The sequence below is a fragment of the Pleurodeles waltl genome, chromosome 10 (assembly GCF_031143425.1).
Source record: "Pleurodeles waltl isolate 20211129_DDA chromosome 10, aPleWal1.hap1.20221129, whole genome shotgun sequence".
Classification (NCBI taxonomy): Eukaryota; Metazoa; Chordata; class Amphibia; order Caudata; family Salamandridae; genus Pleurodeles; species Pleurodeles waltl.
Genome location: NC_090449.1, coordinates 856,397,092 through 856,412,276, shown reverse-complemented (window position 1 = coordinate 856,412,276; position 15,185 = coordinate 856,397,092). Strand labels below are relative to the sequence as shown.

The window sequence follows — 15,185 nt, the reverse complement described above, 5'->3', positions numbered from 1 at the left end:
GAGGTGTTCCATGGTTGAAATGTGGGTGTTCCCACGCATCCATCAAGGAATTTTGCACAATTCCAGATTTACAAATCGGGATTGCGCCAAAATGGCGCCGCTCCCTGACCTAGGCATAACAAGGCGAAATATCTTTATTTCCTCGTCATTTCCCCCTTGTATGTTCTTTGAATGTATGCTGCATCGTGCAGCACACATACAAAGAGGAAAATGCCTTGAAGGACTGGTTTTGTGCAGGAAGGTATCCCTGCACCATGTGGGAATACAACAAGGGGCAGTGCGGGTGCATAGGGATTAGTAGTGCCTGTGCTCCTAAGGGCTCTACGCCACACATCTAGGGCTGTGGATACCAATGTGTTCGGTCTGGGTTGTGCTTGTTTCTCCCAGAGCAGTCGTACTGTGAATTCCTCCCCTTGCCCAGCTTCGCCCTCCAGTGTTGTCTCTCATAAGTCTAACCCATTTAGCCATCGCTCCGGCCACAGTAGTTGACCCAGCAGATAGTATAGCTCAAAGTCAGGGGCTCCAAGTCCCCCCCTCTCAGGCAGCAGACAGAGAGTCCCTAGTGCCACCCGGTGACATCCCCTATCCCATATCAGTTCACACAGTAGTGTGTCTAGTGTCCGGAGCCAGGATGCTTGGTGAAATAGTAAAGGAGTCCAGGAAGCATCACCATCTTGGAAAGTGTGACCCTGGCCATGACTGGTAGCTTTAAGGAGCGCTAGAAAGACACCTCTGTTTTCGGAGCCCAGTATGCCCTCCTCAGGTTGCCCTCCCAAAGTTCCCTTCTATTCTGAGAAATCTGAATTCCCAGATATCGAAACATTCGGGAGCCAACTGTACATCCTCCGGGCACGAGAGGGGATGCACCACTCCATCAAGCATCGGGAATATATGCATCTTCTGTCTGTTGAGCCGTGAGCCCGAGTGTTTACCAAAATCTTCCAGTATTTCGAGCACCTTCAAGAGCACGACATTCCCATTTAGTACATAAATAAGGAGGTCGTCTGCATAAAGAGAGATGATGTGTGAGATCCTCCCACCTCCTCCCCCCGAGTACACCCCACTCCTGTCCCCTGTTCTTGGAACTCGGCGCCAGCGGCTCTATGGCCAAGGCAAACAGCATGGCCGAGAGAGGGCAGCCCTGTCTTGTCCTCCTGTAGACATTGTTACTGGCGGATATCGTGCACCCAGTTTTGATCCTAGCTGTAGGGTGGGTGTGGAACAAGTTAACCCATCTCCCACACTCTGGTCCCAGGCCCATGTGCCACATCACTGCCTCCAGGAAGTCCCACTGTACCCTGTCAAAGGCCTTTTCCAGATCTACGGACACTATCATAGTTGTGGGGTCAGGTGGGTGTCCCTCATCACAGAGTAGCATGTAGAGCCGCTGCAAATTATTTGATGTGTTCCGCTCAGGGATGAACCTGTTTCGGTCTTCATGAATGAGGTTCCTCATATTTGGGAGTAACTGATTCACCAGCACTTTGCTAAGTATCTTGAAGGCGGTGTTTAGCATTGAGAGTGGGCGGTAGTCAGCAACTGTCACCCCGTCTTGTTTCCCCTTGGGTAGAGGTATCACCAACGCCCCCTTAGTGTAGAGAGGTAATTCCCCCCTCCCATAGGCCTCCGTGTGCATCTCCACCAGTCTCTTCCACGAACCTCTGGTAAAATTTAGGAGGGAGACTGTCAGTCCTGGGAGTTTTCCCCATCGCCAGGTCTCTCATAGCACTCTGCACCTCTTACACCTCTACTGATGCCCCCAATTGTTTACTTTCTGGCACCAGCAGAGTTCGCAGGCGCACACCTCCAGATAGGTGTGCAGCGCATCCCCCTCTGCCGGCAGCTGTTTGCTGTATAGGGTCATGTAGTAAGATCTAAACTCATCATTAATGTGTGTCGGTGCATACAGTATAGTCCTGTCCCGAGCTGTCAGGTGAGTAATTGGCATGCCCCTACTTTCTGGTTTAACCAGCCAGGCCAGTAGCCTCCCCGCTCTCTTCGTAGATCCTGTTCATGTGTGTTTTATAGTCGTCGCAAAGGCGCTCCAACGCCTCATTATGTGCTCCCCGCGTTTCAAAGTGCTGTCGAGGAGCTTCCAGGTCGGCACCTTCTTCCGATTCCCACCTACGTAGGGCTGCTTCTATATGAAGGACTTCGGCTGTCCGTTCTCTTCTGATTCCCATTGTTTGACCCAGACAATAACCCTGGACCACCACCTTCAGAGCCTCCCATTCCACCCTCCTACTGGAGGCCGTCCCCTTGTTTAGTGTAAAGTATTCCGTCTGGCCGTAAGGGCGTCGCAGAAGACCTCGTCTTCCAAGGCTCTGGGGTACAGGCACCACGTCGGAATTGGTGGTAATTTCTCAGCTGTCTGCATCGTTACTAGCAACGGACTGTGATCAGACTGTGCAGCCCAGGTACTCCAAGTGTTTGAAAGTACTGCTGATGCCAGCCGTACAGAACATATGATCAATCCTAATATGTACTTGATAAATGTGGGAGTAGTGAGAATTCCCTGCAGTGTGGGTGCTGTAGCCTCCATATGTCTTCCAGTTCCCACCCAGATCTCCACCTTGTCAAGCCCTTTGCCACTCAGATTGCCGCCGCCCCCTGCACAGGTGGAGTAGAGCGATCCACGTCTGGGTTGGGGACACCACTGAAGTCTCCCCCCCATGAGATAGCGGCCATCCGGGTATCTGGCCAGCCGAGCAGACAACGTGCGAAGGAAGGGGACCTGATCTTGGTTGGAAGCATATAAGCTCCCCAGCACTATAAGTCGTCCGTACAGTCGGCCTTCTACCAATACATACCGGCCCTCCTTGTCTGCGTCTGCCGAGACAGGCTCAAATGGCACTCCCGCCCTCACCCAGACCAGTGCTCCCCGTGCGTATGGGGAGTATGTGGTAGCAAACAGTTGCCCCGGCCAGCGTTTATAGAGGCGATCAGCTTCCACCCTAGTGAGGTGTGACTCCAGTAACATAGCAATGTAGACTCCTCTTCTCTTCATGTATGTCAGGATGCTATGACGCTTTGACACTTTGCCCATCCCCTGAATGTTCCAATTTAAGAGTAGTTGCAGCATGCATGAGGGATTTAGTGTGCCTCCCAACATGGGACCCCCGCAATCCCCCAAAATATCTCCCCGGACCAAACACACCAATCATTGCTTTGGGCATCAGCAACAACAATAACAGGACTATTCCATCCCCAACCCCACAACCCCAGGGCAGTGTGGCAACGGCGGACCGCCTAAACCTGTGTTAACAGTATGTGATAAGCCATAGTCTTCACCCCTCTGGAGAAGTCCAGGGGGAGGTGGGGAGTATGCTCGTCCTATGTCATCGTGATGGTGTCAGTTGTTAGTGATGTCCGAACCACCCCAGATCTGCATACTGGGTGTCGCTCCAATATAAGGAGTTCTGTGCAATGGTGGAAGGTGGCAGCTACTAAATAATGTATTCAGCTGTCTTAGGTGTCACATGAGGAAGATCGCCAAGAGGGTCCACAACCGACTCATGATCTGATGAGTCCTCCGTCTCACCGGCATCCATGTGGCTTGTTGTGTCTCTGTCAGATGTGGGCGACTCTGTCAGGAATGCGGCTGCCCTGATTGCCGCCCGTTTTCCTTTACTTCCTTGCATTGGCTTTTGCCAGAGCACTCTGTCCCTGTGAGGCCGATCCCTGGGGCGGCTTCTCTTTCTCCGGCTTCTAGTAGTGGGGGGCTCGTGCGAGTTATGGTCATCCCTTCCGGTTCTGTACGTTTCAAGCCAGGACCATGCCTCCTCTGGGCGTCCCAGAGATGGGTGTGGCCATCCCATATAATTTTCAGTTTCAAGGGAAATAACAGAGCGTACCGAATTCCTTCAGTCCTTAGGGCCTTCTTCACTTCAGTATAGGACGCCCTTTTGGCCTGTACCGCTGCCGTATAGTCTGGGTACATATTGACCCTGCTGCTCTCCACTGCACAGGGGCCTGTTTTGCGTGCTCTCTGAAGTAGCGAGCCCTGATCCCTATAACGCAGCAGCTTGGCCACAACAGGTCTGTGGGGTCTCCCCGGCACGGGGGGCTTAGCCGGGACCCTATGTGCCCTCTCCAAGGCGCAGAACGGTGTGAGTTGTTGGTTGCCCATAAGGTCTTTTATCCAGGGTTCCAGGTAGGCCACTATATCACTGCCCTCCACTCCTTCTGATAGTCCTACGATTCGGACATTATTGCGCCGATTGCGGCCCTCTGCATCTTCAGCCCTGTGTTCCACTCTCTGCACTCTGTCTGTGAGGTGGGCGAGTTGGGCGTGTTGCACCCGGTGCGAGGTGCCCATCTCATTCAGTTCTCCCTCTGCATTGTCCACTCTTTCCACCAACTTCCGGTGGTCAGTTCTCAGAAGGCCCAACTCAGTCGACACCTTCCCTGTTTCTTGCTGGAGGATGTTCTTAGAGTCCTCAATCGCCTCCAAAATCTTTTGTAAGGTGTCTTGCATTTGGGGGGGGCTGGGGTGACTTCTGTGGTCTCATTGTCTTAGCCCTTTGCTCGATGTGTGTGCTAGCCGCTTGTGATTCCTGCAGTTTAGGACGTTGCTTCCCCATTAGGATTGCTCGGTCGCGGTAGTCAGGCTCTGATCTATGTATTCCCATTCGGGGGGAGGAGGGGGCTTCTTGCCACCCATGTTGGCCCCCTTTCCACCGCCAGGGGTTCCTGGTGTCTCAACGGATCCCACAAAGCACAAGGCTGCCGGGGCTCTGAGCCGCCTTCCTGGCAAACCCCACAGCAGGCGCTAGGTGCTATTACCAGGCTCCCGGAGTCTCAGAAACTGGCGAGCCTTCGCTTACCAGGTTGTCGTCGCCTCTCCCGGGCTCCAGTGTCCATAAGGGGGGTTCTGTTCCTGTTATGCCCACTCTCGCCTTGGCTTTCATCCGCTTTGAGGCTGCAGTCCTCGTCCAGTAGGATCACAGCAGATTGGCCCCGCAGTGCCCTGTATTCTTTGCCGAATGTGTGAGGGGCTTGAGGGCACCTGGGCCAGAGCAGCAGCCTGAGTGGCAGCACGCGGCAACGCTCTGTCGCGGAGTATCAGTGGCCACAGACCCTGTAATGCGTGCCACTAACACACTTGTTTGCTAAGGTTCCAGTTAATAGGCACGCGTGCTAGCCCCCAGGATCACCACACACAAGGCACTCTGTCCAAACATGGTCCGGACTCCTAGCGGCATCCCCTGCGCTCTCCCCCAGTCTGGGCCCGTTGAGGGAGCCCACCGTGTAGCGCCCTCCTCGTCTGCAGGGCCACTCCTGGGATGCCTCCGGCCGTGCCCCCACTCTGGCCCATCTCCCCTCCTGTATGTTAAGGGTCCTCCACTCCCACGCAGGGCCCCGTCAGCCCACCGCTCCATGAGGCAGAGTGGGGAGGAGGCGAAAGGTCTGTCATTCCGCGGGACCTTCCCACTGTCCGCTTCACCTTTCCACCTCTAACTGCAACATTGGAAGCGCCCAGAGCTCCGGTGCGGTCTGCTTCCTTCACAGCTCCGGGCACCAGAGCGCCATTACCGCCAGCAGAGTCACCGGCGATGTTCGCCATTTGCCATTCTAGGGCCATCTCACGCCAGCCATTTTGTGCAGCTGCTCTGTCGTGGCCTGACCCGTCTTCGTTGCGGCTGTCCGCCCCACTGGAGGGCCGTAACCTTCTGTCCTCAGGCAGCTTCGTTCTCCGGTTGCTGCCTTCACTCCCAGTGTGTCACTGAACCAGGGGCAGCACCAGGATCTACAGGAAAGATTGTGGCCCAGTCTGGTCCTACTCCGTTATGCTGCTGCAATCTTCGGCAGTAAGCTCCGTCCCCACAGTCCATCGTTTATATAGTTATAGTATCTTGACCTTCGCCCCAATAGCATACTGGTCCTGAATGGTTCCAGATGCTTGATTCTTGACGTTTGATTGTACATTGGAATTTATTAGAAGAGCACACTAAACTCTGTAAATGATTCTGCGCTTTGCACATCCCTTTGAACTAATGTATACTGGATGCGCTTCTTTAACTACGTTAACCCTGTTAAATTTCCCCACATTTGAATAAACTTTCTGACAGGGCAGCTTCCAGTTTTCATGAAGCAAGGATAATGTCTGAATAGTCTGAAAAATGACCACATTTGCAGACACTCTCTAAGCTTCAGAACCTGTGGAACGTAATTTTTGAAGTGCCTGTGATTTAAATCCCTACAAATCGAAGTACACATTTTCATTTGGTGAAGAGATTAGATCTGAGTATAGTAAATTATGTCTAGTAGAAGAAAGGCCAGGTACTAAGATAAGGAAAGGTGTGATCTATTTTTTTTTAACCATAACAGGAATTATATTTTTAGTTTAATACTTCTTACTAACAATAGCTTGTTTTTCACATAGCTATTCATATCACACTTCTGCCATTTATAAGTGCAGTAAATAAACAGGTATTACTATTACTCAATTTAATTATACTGCATTCACCACCTCAATCAAGTAATTGAGGCTTCATGCTGGCTCTTGTAAACAGACAAAAAACTGATAAGAAACTAAATTTAATGTACAAAAAGTTTCCATCGATTTCTATTGGTCAAGCCTAGCAGAGGCTACTTTCTGTGTTATATATTGTCATTTGGATGAATACCTCATTGTAAATGTGATTATTCACTGCTATGACATACCAAACAGTGATAAACACTGGCTGTCTGCTCCGATGGGGAGCACAAAGAACAGCTTTGGATTGTGCACTGGAAGAAACAGAGGGTTGTGGGTGGCAGAATACCAGGTATTCGTTTTATATTTTTCGGCTGATGAAGAGTTGGTTGAAGAGAAAGTGGTGTGGCAGGACATAAAGGTTGGTTTTTCCAGTTAGGTGGAGAGGGGAAGAGTGATGGGAGTGAGTTGTAGGGGGCCAGGTATTATGTTTTATATTTTTGTGGGGGTGTAATGGTGAAGGCTGTGTGGCAGGTTGGCAGTCCCATTTTTAAAACGTGGGTCGTGGAGTGGAGGGATGGGCAGAGGACGTTGGGTATGGGAAGTGAGAAACCAGGTTCTATTTTGGGCAGAGACAGGTGGGCCCATATAAGGGATGACTCCACATAACTGCACAGATGATGGCAGTAGTAGGAGATTAAATAATGGGGCCACATGTTGGGGGGGGGGGGCTCCTCCGTTAGGGCGTCACCCCCCCCCCACCAGCAGCAGAAGCTGCAAAACATTTACAACATTTACAAACGTTTACAACCTATGTTTAGCATCTGGGGTGAGGAGCTGTGAGGGTGAGTGCTCAACACTCCCCCTAACTGCACATGTATGTTTGGCTGGCTGGCTCGGGCCAGCCAAGCACACATGCACAGTAGGCTCTCTCCAGCCAGGCAACACAGTTTCCGGGCTGGAGGTAGCCTGCAAAGGCTCCCAGTCTGCCTGGAAGCGCCAAGCTAGGGCGTTCCAAGCTAATCCAGGATTGGCCGCAGGGCAGGCTCTGAGCCTGTGCCTGTGTGCAGCCAGCAGGGAACAGAAGCGCGGCGTGGGATCGCACCGAAAAGGGAATTCTTTTTGTTTGTTTAATTTTATTACATTTTAGGCCGTCCCCCCACCCCACCCCTTCCTCCTCCTCCTTTTGAGCGAAGCAAGCCACAACTAGCCACATGTAACATCAAATAAAAGCCTGGTAACTCTGAATAATGGCGATGCTTTTCCCCCGATGTTCTGAGTGACATCAAACACAATTCAAGCTTTGCTCTTCTTGTCTATTTAATGCAAATATCCCAGTTATCCACAGTTACACACAAATAATTGTATATTTCAGGGATGCTGAGAGCAAAGGTCGTCTTAGAAAGCACTGATAATCAACAGCACCTTATGAAAGCACTGTTCTTCACAAAGTGGTACTTGGGCGAGAGAGGGGAAGGTTTTTGGTAGATTATGGGCTTCACACTAGAGGCAATTCTATATTAAAGTGTGAGAGGACACTGTCATGCTCAGGAGATATGTGCCTATTAGTAGCACTTTGTGAAGGAAAATATATCATTCTGAAATGTTTTTCTGAAGCGTAATGGCATTATCTGCAGACAAAATATAAATGTAATCATGACCATCAGGCAAGGACAATTTGAAATTAATATTTAGTCTACTAAATTAATCCTAAGACATTTTTGAACCATAAATCATAACCTAATATCACCACTCTTAAGAGGTATTGCATTCAATCCCCGTGAATAAACAGACTGACTTCAGCTTGTTCTGCCCAAATCATAATCAGTGAATTATTCGAGACCTTTTGTCTTGCAAAATCGTATTCCACCTATTAAGGAGACGTCTTCAGTTTGATTCCTACAGCACCATTCTATATGTGCAACACTTCTATGCACACGTACGGCTCCAAACTCTGCAACTCCCAGCATATCTGGATCTGATTTTATAATTAAGAAAGAGATGGCATACTACTATAGCCTTATAACCTGCTGCCAAGGGCTGTTCCAACCCTAAAACTGACAAAAGGGAGAGAGGACCTCTAACAAATGGTATAGCACGAGGCAGAAGAGCTATGAGGTTATTATAAAATTCTATCCACAGAAGGTAGAATGTTCAAAGTTAAAAAGGGAGAAACAGAAAGGAAACATTGAAATGCTGGAGTAGGAGGCTTATACCTGCCTTTATGAGCCCTGAGCCCTTTCATTGTCTTCAACAGAGCTCCCAACACAAATGTTCTATTTATCTGTAATGTGTAGGAAAAGAAACCTAATTCTTGGCATAAGGGCCCTGAAATGTCACTGTATGGATAATCCTGTCTGTCCAACTTCGATCCTTCTCTCCCTTTTGAGAGATCACTCTGAAGTAGCCATGTTCCTTAATGAATGCTTTACAAAAAGTTAAATAAAAAATAATGAATCACAAAGGTTAATTTATTTTCTATTACATAAGAAGTACATGTTGCCGGTTGGTAGAACTGGTGCATTTTGAGCAAACTGTAGGAGACTTCTTAAATATGTTTTGCGTACATACCTGTTGATACGCCCAGTTTAGCAGTTTGTACCTGTAGGATCGCCTCATTGGGTAGCACAAGCTGTAGATTGCGTGCATTGCAGCAAAGAAAAAGCTGAGCAGGCCAAACTGTTTCCTTGCCAACATCCACTTATCCAACCACTGGGGGAACCTTCGATATTTTGTACCATGTTGAAGCTGCAAACATGCTGCAAACAGTCCCGGTAAGAAAACCAATGCCAAGAGAGTGACAGCAACAACTGGTAATACCTTGTTGATGACCAGGATTGGAATTCTATAAAATTCATTTTTGTTGGCAGTTAGGAAGGGGTGCAGCACCTCCCTAAAAAAAGTGTAGATAAAAGTCAACAGGGACAAAGTAGCTGCAATCTTCACTGGTAAATGCCATTTTGGGAATAGGTGAAACTGGCTGGTTAGGTGAGAAGGGAATTCATAAATGTCAATGTGGGAATCAGTATGGCAGGTCAAACATTCAGGTTCATTTGGAGTTTCCCTCATTTCCATATCCAAATCCTAAAAAAGAAATAAAAATGTAAATCATCATCATCAAAAAATGTTCAGTTTTAGAGTATGACTCAAAACACATATGACATTAAACAAATGGAAATAGTTTAAAGGTGATCTTTCCTCAATTTTAGAGAGGTGTTCTTCAAGGAGTTGGGGCTTGGATATTTAGTCCCAAGTAGCTGCTTCCACAAAAACAAGGCAATGCTACCTCTGAATTGGATGAGTTGGGAGCTTGGACTAGTTACCCTGGACTTCAATAAGCACCATTGTTTCAGGTACACCTAGTGGGTACAAAGTAATTTATGTACCAGGACAGAGAGAAGAGAACAATACTTCTTGAGTATGATTTGTTAGGTGAGTACAGATCGAAGCAAACTCTACTTCTGAAATTTGTAAGGTTTTGTTTAGATAAGCTAGACATTATGCTGTTAATTGTGTTCGCCATTGTTTGGGAAGAAACCTCTTGTAGTGAAATACAGTCTTATTGTAGCAGAATGCTAAGAAGCTAGACAACTGACCCATGGTTGACAACCAGTGCTCTCATAATAAACATGTCTAGCCTCACAAATTAAAGAACTTGTTCAACAGCTGGGGTAAAGGTGCTCCTGGGCACTGCCATGACGCCCATGCTCCAAAGTTATCAAACCTCCTGGATATGGAATTGCCGCTGAAGGTCTGAGGAAGGATGAGGCGAGTATTCAACAATGTTTAAGATTTATTTTTCTTCTGGCAGTGTAACCTTGGACGCTATTTGGGGGGAACAAAGTGACAATTTGCCCAATAAATCATCCTGGGAGGAATGAGATTCAAAAGCAAACTGTGGAAAATCACCCCAAAACTATAGAGCGTTACAGGCAAGCTGGTACAGCACTCTTCTGAGGGAGTAAGTCTGCACAAAAGTTTTTCGTTGGAGACAGGGGGCCTACTGCACAATGAAAAATTTTCTAGTGAAGTACCAGGACTCCTGCCCCAGTATGTCTTCCGTTTACCATCTTCTTTTAAGTGTGTTGGTCTGTAGGAGTCATTGAACATCTTCATTCAAAGAGAAGATAAAAGACTTTGTGGGAAACGTCTTTAAGAGGTGCTGTTGCTTATAGTGACGTCAGAGAATCAAAACTGACATCCAAAACACAACTAGAAATTTAAGATGCTCCACTCCTTAGCATTTTCAGAAGGTGGCTCTGTTAGTGATCACATTACCTAAGCAGTGTATTCAGTGTCTATGCTTTTCTCAATGGTGGTGAAGCCTTGCGAGTAAGAGGGACATCAGTCTTAGCATTCAGGCTGTTGCCATTGTACACCGACAGCAAACATCTCCTTGGTTTTTGCAGCAAGTAGTAGTTGCTATTAAAGCCAGTGCCTTCCCATTGGGGGCATGGGTTCAGTGCCATCTCAGCTTGATTATATAGTAAGAATGCATGAACTCAACCTGTAACTGTTAAGTTTCTGATTATAATGGATATTGGACCTGGGCCTGAAATACGGATGTGGGATTTATTAGTGCTGACTGTCAGTCATGGCCTTCACATGCCTGGTGACAATTATGAAGGGGGCGGAGTGTCACAATGTACCATGTGTTTTTGGTGCAGGAGCAGATTCAATTGGAATTGAGAAGCTGAGACGTTTGACAACAAAATGAGACTTTAGTTTGTTGTGATGTATGTAACTCAAGCAGACCTTTTACAAGACACTGCTAGATGTAGCTCCCATATTGGTGACAGGTGGCGACAGAAAACACAAAAAAAAAAATCACCATATTATTTCCCTTTCATTTAGGGCATGGCCAGGTAGAGTACTTAAAAAAGGTTAAATAGTTATTAATTCATGAATCTTATCATTTCAAGCTCCTTGCTGAATTTAATTGTATGTTGTCCCACAGACACTGTCCACCCTCTATTTCATGATAGTGCTCCATCTCTGTACTGCTTCTTCTGTCCCAGATGGATGGGGTGCAGGCACTGAACTTGAACAGTTCCACAGGTCAGTCGCTTGTAATGTCACCATGTTATATTCATGATGTATTTGTCATTGGGATAGCCTAATTAAGTGGGTATGGCTGCAGCAGCAACCCTCTGCATCCTTCAGTGATCAATATAAAACTAAGGTTTGCTAGGCTTACCAATAACCTCTTAACAATTTGTTGAAACCATATAAGGGCAGGGCAGTGCTAGAAGATTCACCTAGTTATAACACACTTCAGCATCCTTCTTATCCTTCTTTTAGGACCCATGAGTGGTATTCAGAATGGAGAGGTGCAAGGCGATTGCCACAGGATTGATATACTCCAGGAGCAGTTGGTGCTATTTGTGAGTCTCCAACCAAAGGAAGGGCATGAGATACTTTGGTGTGCAACCAAATGAAAGGGTTGCTCCCTTAAAATACTGTACATAAATGGCTACCACTCTGGTTGCAACAGACACCACAATCTCGGCAAATTCAGTCAGGTGAGCTCAAGGACCCTTTGACTCAGCCCCTTAAGTAAATGCTAATAGAGTGCCAAGTAAATAAGGCTACTGTATAGCAATCAAGTTGTTTCATAATTATTCTCCTGAGTCCAGTTAGCAATAGTGTTATAGTTGCATCAATGGTCTTGAGTGACATCCCTGTTTGTCTTACCATCACAGTGGCTTATATTGCAGCCAATAGAGTTGTTTGTGGATAGGGATGGTACAAACGTTTGTTGCATATTTTATTCACCTCGTGGGAGCAATGCAAAGCACATCCTCTTATTTACGATGGTGCAAATAAAGAAGCGCTCTCTTTTTAAAGAGTTGGTCCTTTACAGCAGCCACTCATCTACAATCGGGGAATGGGCCTTGCTGTTTTTTTTACCCAAATTGCACCTACAGCTGTGACAATGACATAAGTATCATAAGAAATACTTCCAGGCAGTATTCAACTCTGTTAAAGGGCCACATAAAGTCCTTTTCTAGCTAATAAGTAATCTCCCTGGTGAAATATGAGTGAGTACTCCAAAACGACAAAGTGGGAGTGAAAGGAATATGGGTGCAAGGTGGTCTGGTTGAGGAAAGTTGAAATGAGTAACCAGAATACAGAATGTGAAAATGTTAAGGCCCATCTGTCTTCAGCTAATCATGCTGAAACAAAGTTCTACCTGGAAGGAGTGTTTGCCTAATAAAAAGCTGTGCAGAGAATCATTAGTGTATCCCGCACAAGGATGTAATTTGAAATATCAGTTATGCATTGATGATGCCATTTAACAGGCCATGAGTGATGTAATGTGTGAAGTCAAAAGCAGGACACGGTGTTGGCGCAAGTTATAGTTAGGTCAATAAAGTATCACTGGTGAATTTCAGTGATTTTTTGGGTTTAAAACATTCTGATATGGGTGACTTGTTACCGAATTGTAAAGTCTCTTTAACCGTTTTTTCAGGATATGCATACGTACACACACACACACATCAAAACAATACCCTTTCAGGCTAAATAATACAAAAAAGTAAGCTGGGAACTCTGGGTAGTCCCAAGGTTCAAGTGAAAGCAGACCCTTTAAATGGAGCACCCTACAACACCATTGACACTCAAAATCTGCCTAACTCAAATGTTTATTTTCTAGCAGCTTTTAGGCATAGGACTAGCACAGTGGCGTCCATGCCAAGCAAGCTGGAGACAAAGCCTTTTGACATTTTTACAGCAAAGTAAAGCATAGGATTAGCTAGTGGCATCCACACCAAGCTGAAAAATGATAAAAGCCTTTTATCACTCCTTTCAGGCTTAGAGTGCTGCGTAAATTATGCAAAAAAAGGAAACTGGGAATTCTGGGTAGTTCCCCAGGTTTAGGCGGAGAGTCCAGAGTTTCTTTTATGGACTAGGAAAGCTATAGATACCAGCACAACATCAATTATAGATATAACACAAAGTTTGAATTCACAACAAATTTGAATCTGATGATTTTAAGCAGTGTAGATTGGTGCACAGATAACAGATCCCATAAAAGAGATCACTCTATCATGGCATTTGTCACCAGCAGAATAAATCTTTAAAGAGCCGATTTTTCAAATATCAGGACTTTTAATCCTAATAGTAGTAACCTTCAGAATAAATGGATTGGCACAATTAGGAGGTAATATTCTTTGAAACCCCGTTGTGGAATGATCCATCAAGAGAAGATCATCCAAGTAATACAATCCTGGAATTCTGGAGTGGGCTCAAATTTGGGTTGCATTTTCTAATATCCTTAAATTGGGAGTCAAGATCTTTGCTATAAATGCTAAAGAAGCATGGCACCAAAAAATCTCCTTGTTTGAAGCCCGAATGGCAGGAATACATCTAGCCTGGGGCACTTAATAAGGGCCCTATTTCAAGCTTGGCGGACGGGAAAGCCCGTCCGTCAAACTCCCAACAGGGTGGCCGCCGCCTATGCTGTGACCTCCATGCCGGAGTTATTAAGAGATTCCTGCTTGGTCGGAGGGCAGAAACCTGAGCAGAAACAGGCTACAGCATTGTCTCCATCTCATAATCGCCGGTGGCAATGCTGTAGCCTGCAGGGTGCACCAGCACCCTTGCAGTGTTCACTGTGGCCATGCCAAGTGCATGGGCAGTGCAGAGGCCCCCCAGGACTCCCTGCACCGGTTCTCCGTGAGCCTTTTCATTGCGTAGAAGGGGGTTGTAAACCCCAGGGCAATGCTGCTTACACTGCGCTGGCGGATTAGGACCGCCACCATCATCAGCGTAACCAATGAACAATCATTTTTAGGAACAGAATTATAGCCCTACTTTATGAGCAAAATCCAACTAGCTCATTTCCAAAAACCAGTGTACACAATTGGGTTTTTAGTTGCAAAGGATGTCTGCAATTGTCTTATTACTGGGAACCCAGTACTCCAGTGTAGCAATTGACTCTCTCATGGTAGAGACTCAGAGCAGTTTAAAGCCTACTCAGGGGAGATGGCGTGGACTAGCAAACCCAATTCAATGGCACTCAACAACACTTATTAAATGATTGTCTAGCTAATGCTTTTACTTTTAGAAAATAAATGTATTTTTATTACACACACTCTAATAAATACAGCACATTAAATGACAAATATGTACACTGAGGTAAATGGAAGTACCCTCATATCACATTACACCCTCAGTGGATGCTGAAACTTATATCCACAATACTCCAACACATAATAAATGAAACACTATGATTTATGGATGTCATCACTCTTATTGCAGTAACCACATGTTATATATAGTTAATTGGTATAGTGGTGTCAATATATGACAATTGAGTAAAATCAGCCACATGTTGTGTTTCATCCTGATAGTACAATTAAAATTAGTAAGCATAGTATTAATAATCAATAACGTTCAGTATTGTGGTAAACATTCATTGTTTACGATCAATGCTGTCAATAACACATGTTCATTTAAAAACCGCAGGTCAGAGTTTTTCTTACACCACTACATGCAGCCATGGGACCAACTACAAGGGGTCCCTGCTCTCCAGAGCCCAATAACAAAACCTCCAGCTCTGTGAGTGTCTGAAACAGAAGAAACCTCTACCATTGTCAATGATTCAATCCCTTGTGGGAGGTAGGGTTACTTTTTAAAACCTTTCTGCAGGCAGGCCCTACAACACATTCTGAAAGTATTGGTGCTGCCCCTGGCCCTCTCTTGGGCACTACAAGCACAAAGAACATTCAAATTAGTCCTAGTGGAGCGTTATGAAGGTGCTCCT

General features: G+C 46.4%; 1 protein-coding gene across 4 annotated transcripts in view; it reads right to left on the bottom strand.

The window, feature by feature from the left end:
* Positions 1–15,185, bottom strand: part of STEAP1 (STEAP family member 1) — a 127,953-nt gene that overhangs the window by 96,953 nt on the left and 15,815 nt on the right. For all 4 annotated transcript variants that reach the window (XM_069211554.1, XM_069211553.1, XM_069211556.1 and 1 more), the window contains one exon: positions 8,990–9,502. In XM_069211554.1, the coding sequence (XP_069067655.1) occupies positions 8,990–9,502 (513 nt within the window). The remainder of the gene's footprint in view (positions 1–8,989; positions 9,503–15,185) is intronic.